At 53.5% G+C, this 3,780-nt stretch overlaps 1 gene segment (V, D, J or C); it reads right to left on the reverse strand.

Annotated features, from left to right (window-relative positions):
- The window catches only part of LOC106721850, an 11,136-nt gene that overhangs the window by 6,005 nt on the left and 1,351 nt on the right, over nucleotides 1-3,780 (reverse strand). The window contains 1 exon segment of the V gene segment in view: nucleotides 1,603-1,695. Coding sequence covers nucleotides 1,603-1,695 — 93 coding nt within the window.

A 3,780-nucleotide genomic window follows, 5' to 3' on the forward strand; every position in this document is an offset into this window, starting at 1 on the left:
ACACCGGTCACAAAGGAGAACTTTATTGATTACAGGGGGTAGGGCGGAAACAGGGTAAAGGGTAGAGCAGTATCAGAGGAATATCAGAGGAATCCCATAGAGCAAACCAGTACGGCTGAGGTAGCCTTTTCATCACGCATCTTAGTTACTGTCAGCTAAATATCTAGCCTGATCTCGAGTAGCTTACTCACACGCATCGTCCAGAGGTGGTTGGAGTTCCCTCTGGAGGCAGGGCACTCTGAGCATGCGGTGATGAGGAGAGAGCCTGTTTCAGATGGTGAAGCTCCTCTCCCAGGTTCAGATTCACGCCCTTCTTCCTGGACCGGGTCTTTTTATCCCCTCTCTGACCTCAGCAGCCCGGTCCAATCGAAGCTGCCAATACTGGCCATAAGCCAACCAATATACCAAGCATCCCTGGCTACCTGGGCCCGTGCGCAGGGCCGGGCTTTCCCCCACTGCCCAGGTGACCAGAGTATCCGCCTCCCAGGCCTTTGTCATGCAGACCAGGAGGGAGATCCCTGCCCTGAGGGATTCAACACCAGCCTCTCAGGCTGGCAGAGACAGGTCTCTGGAGAGGGGCACCGACGGTGGCATTTCTGCCACAGTCCCAATCCACCAATTTGTCTAAGTCACCCTGAATCCTAGCCCTATCCTCCAGTGTATCTAGTACTCCCCACAGATTGGTGTCATCTGTAAACTTTCTGATGCTGAGTTAGGTCCAACCTGGCTCCAATCCCAAAATTTTAGGGTGACAGTCAAGAAACATTCCCCTGCACTGATGGTCCAGGCCGTGCTGCTATGTGTAATGCACTGGTTTCCACACAGGAATGGCCCCTATGCTGAGACTACTGGAGCTCTGCTTGGTCCCAGACTCATCCCGCCCCAGCGCAGGGTCTCCCAGGCTCTCTATAAAGCTGCCCATTGGTCCTTCAGCTCTTTGGGACAGGGACTGCCTTTTCATTCTCTGCACAGTGCCCCGCTCAACATGGGCCGGGCACCAGGAGAGGGTCCTGGGCACTACTGCTCGACAGGTCATAGTGGGGGAGAACAACAGTGAGACCCACCTGATGCTGCCGTTAATAGGACGTGGCAGTAATGGAGCAGGTGAGAAGTGAGCGAGTGTGCCGAGACCTCAGCTCTCCCAGGACCTAGGACCCATCTTTCCCCCTTAGCCTGGGCCATCACTTCCAGCACATGGATCAAGATTGCCTGGGGCCCTGACGTCAGGGCAAAATGGTATGAGCTTATTATCAGTCAGTGCCCTGTAGTGTGGCAGAGAGCTAAGAGATGAATGGTGGTTTTGGAGATGAGATATCTGTGGGGGAGTCACTGGCCTGTGGCTGGGCAGGAAGCAGCTGGCGCCGATAGCAGCAGGACTGAGCAGATCTGGGAGATTTTTGTCTGGGGCTGTAGCACTCTGAGAGGGGTGCTATAACCCTGATGACATTAATAATCACCAGCATTACCCGTCTCCACGCAGCTTATGGTAAAAGTGCCACTGAATTGGTTGGGGATCCTGGGAGGAGTGGCTTTTTGTGCCATAGAGAAGGAGCTTCGGAGCCTGCCCTGGTTTCTGCTGGTAGAAGCTCGTGTATCCACTACTAGAGCTGGCTTTGCACTTGATGGTGACTGTGTCTCCTGGGGACACGGCCAGGGACTCTCGAGTCTGAATCACAAGAATGTCCCAGCTGGAGTCTGCATAGGAGAAACAATTAACATGAAAAGCCAATGTCAAGCTGTCTTTACACGTGCGCTGGGTGGGCTCCTCTCCTTCAGCTGCTCTGGGTGCCAGGAGCAGATGCAGGCCAGTCCATGCAGCCGCAGTCCCACAAAACTAGTAGCCTGTGGAGCTGGAGCGTGTGGCGGTGGACAGGAGCTTGTCCGACAGTGCTGTGTCCTGGGTGCACAAGGGCAAGGACTCTGCCCCCCACTTCTCTCTTTCCGCAACTCTTCTATACACATGTGCCCACTTTTCTTCAGGGCAATCAGGGCTGATCCACACTGGGGTCAGTGAGACCTAAGTGCACTTTCTCTGTGATCTCCATCTACCAACCTCTGCCTGATCTTCCTCCCCTGGCACTCATCTCGCACGGGATCCTATGTTTGCTCAGTGACCCTGCTCCTGTCTCAACATCCACAGTCCCATCCTTGGCTCCCTTTATTGTGTTAGCACTGTGTCCTTCTTCCTAAACTACTCCCATGAGTATCTCACCTGCTGTCCATCCCGGCACCAGTTCCCTCCTGCATTTCTGCCACCTGCTTAGGGGCATCTGTACACTTCATGGGTTTTAATCCCCATTAAATTAAATTGGTTTATAAAATTTATATCACCTGCTGTCCATCCCGGCACCAGTTCCCTCCTGCATTTCTGCCACCTGCTTAGGGGCATCTGTACACTTCATGGGTTTTAATCCCCATTAAATTAAATTGGTTTATAAAATTTATACTTGTTTATCATGAAGCATCACATCTGTGTTTACATGCACGAGAGGTTCAAATGAATTTAACCTTGGAGCATAGCATCTGTGTTTACATGAGTTAGCCATTAGCCCTCATAGCACCCCTTGCTGTGAGTGTGAGGGACCAGGCAACCAAGTCCTGCTGTCTGTGCTGCAGAGTGCACAGCCGCCCAGATGATGGGGTGGGGGTAACTGAGGGTTTGTCCGGGGAGCTGCTGTCCCTGCTGGAGTTCAGCCTTCAGCGTCTTGCAGGAGCTGTGTGGGGACCTGCAGGGGACACAATACCTTTGCTCATGCAGAGCTGTTATTGTCTCCTCCTCCAATGTAGACCTGCAATAAGGGGCTCCCTGCAAGTGCCCACTGGGAGCAGCATGCCAGCTGGGCGATGGATCCACCAGGAATCGTACAATGAAAGGCAATGAAGGGAGAGAGGCCAGTCGGAAGCTGCTGGGAAAAGATGAGAGCAGCATGGGGAGTGTCGTGGTGGGCGTCCAAAGCAGGAGGTGGAGGTGGACGAGGCCTTCTTTAAACAAGTGGCAGGAGGTTTCTAATGGCAGCACCTGGTTCTCCAGGGGGCTCTAATTATTGGGATATCTGCTGGGAGGGAACTACAGCAATGCACAAGCAGCCTAGCTGGTTCCTGGAGTGCGTTTTTAAAAACCCACCGCTTCAATTTATGGATCATTAAACAGAACTAAACCTCCGTGGTGAGTACGAGCAGCCGTAGAAGCTGCAGATCCAGAGAAGCTCTTCCTGTCCTGTAGCTTCAGTCATTAAACTACCTACCCTTCAACAGGTTCATTTCAACATCCGCTACTCCGGCCTCAGGCGCAGTTAGTTTCCTGATGCTTTCTGCCTCTCCCTGCTGCTCCGCTAGATGGGGCGAATGGCAAGAAACATCAGAGAACAGGTGTGAAACCAGGATCCTCCGTTTCCAATCCACATTGCTCTGCAGATGTGCAGATGCAGGACTTCAGCAGTTGCTGGTTTGCAGCGTCCCTGGTTGCTGCTGGAAGTGGAAGTATCTCAGGATCCAACTAGGCCATGAGCACTCACATCCTTCAGGAGAGAAAAGACCGATTTCCAGATACTTCTGCCTTGTGGGCATCACCACGGACCATTTCTCCCTCCCCATCCCATGCCATTGTGGAGTCACTGGAGACCGGGAGTGACAGTGGGAGGGGGAGGGAGAGGTGAGAAGGGAAATGGAGGATGGCCACTGCCCAGGGTGCCAGTCGCAATGGCACATCCTCGGCAGGGCGGGGCCAGGAGCAGGCGTCCCGGTAGAGGGAACCTCTAGCACCAGGGGCCCTGGCCCTGA

Source organism: Alligator sinensis, unplaced genomic scaffold, assembly GCF_000455745.1.
Source record: "Alligator sinensis unplaced genomic scaffold, ASM45574v1 scaffold23_1, whole genome shotgun sequence".
NCBI classification, from domain to species: Eukaryota; Metazoa; Chordata; order Crocodylia; family Alligatoridae; genus Alligator; species Alligator sinensis.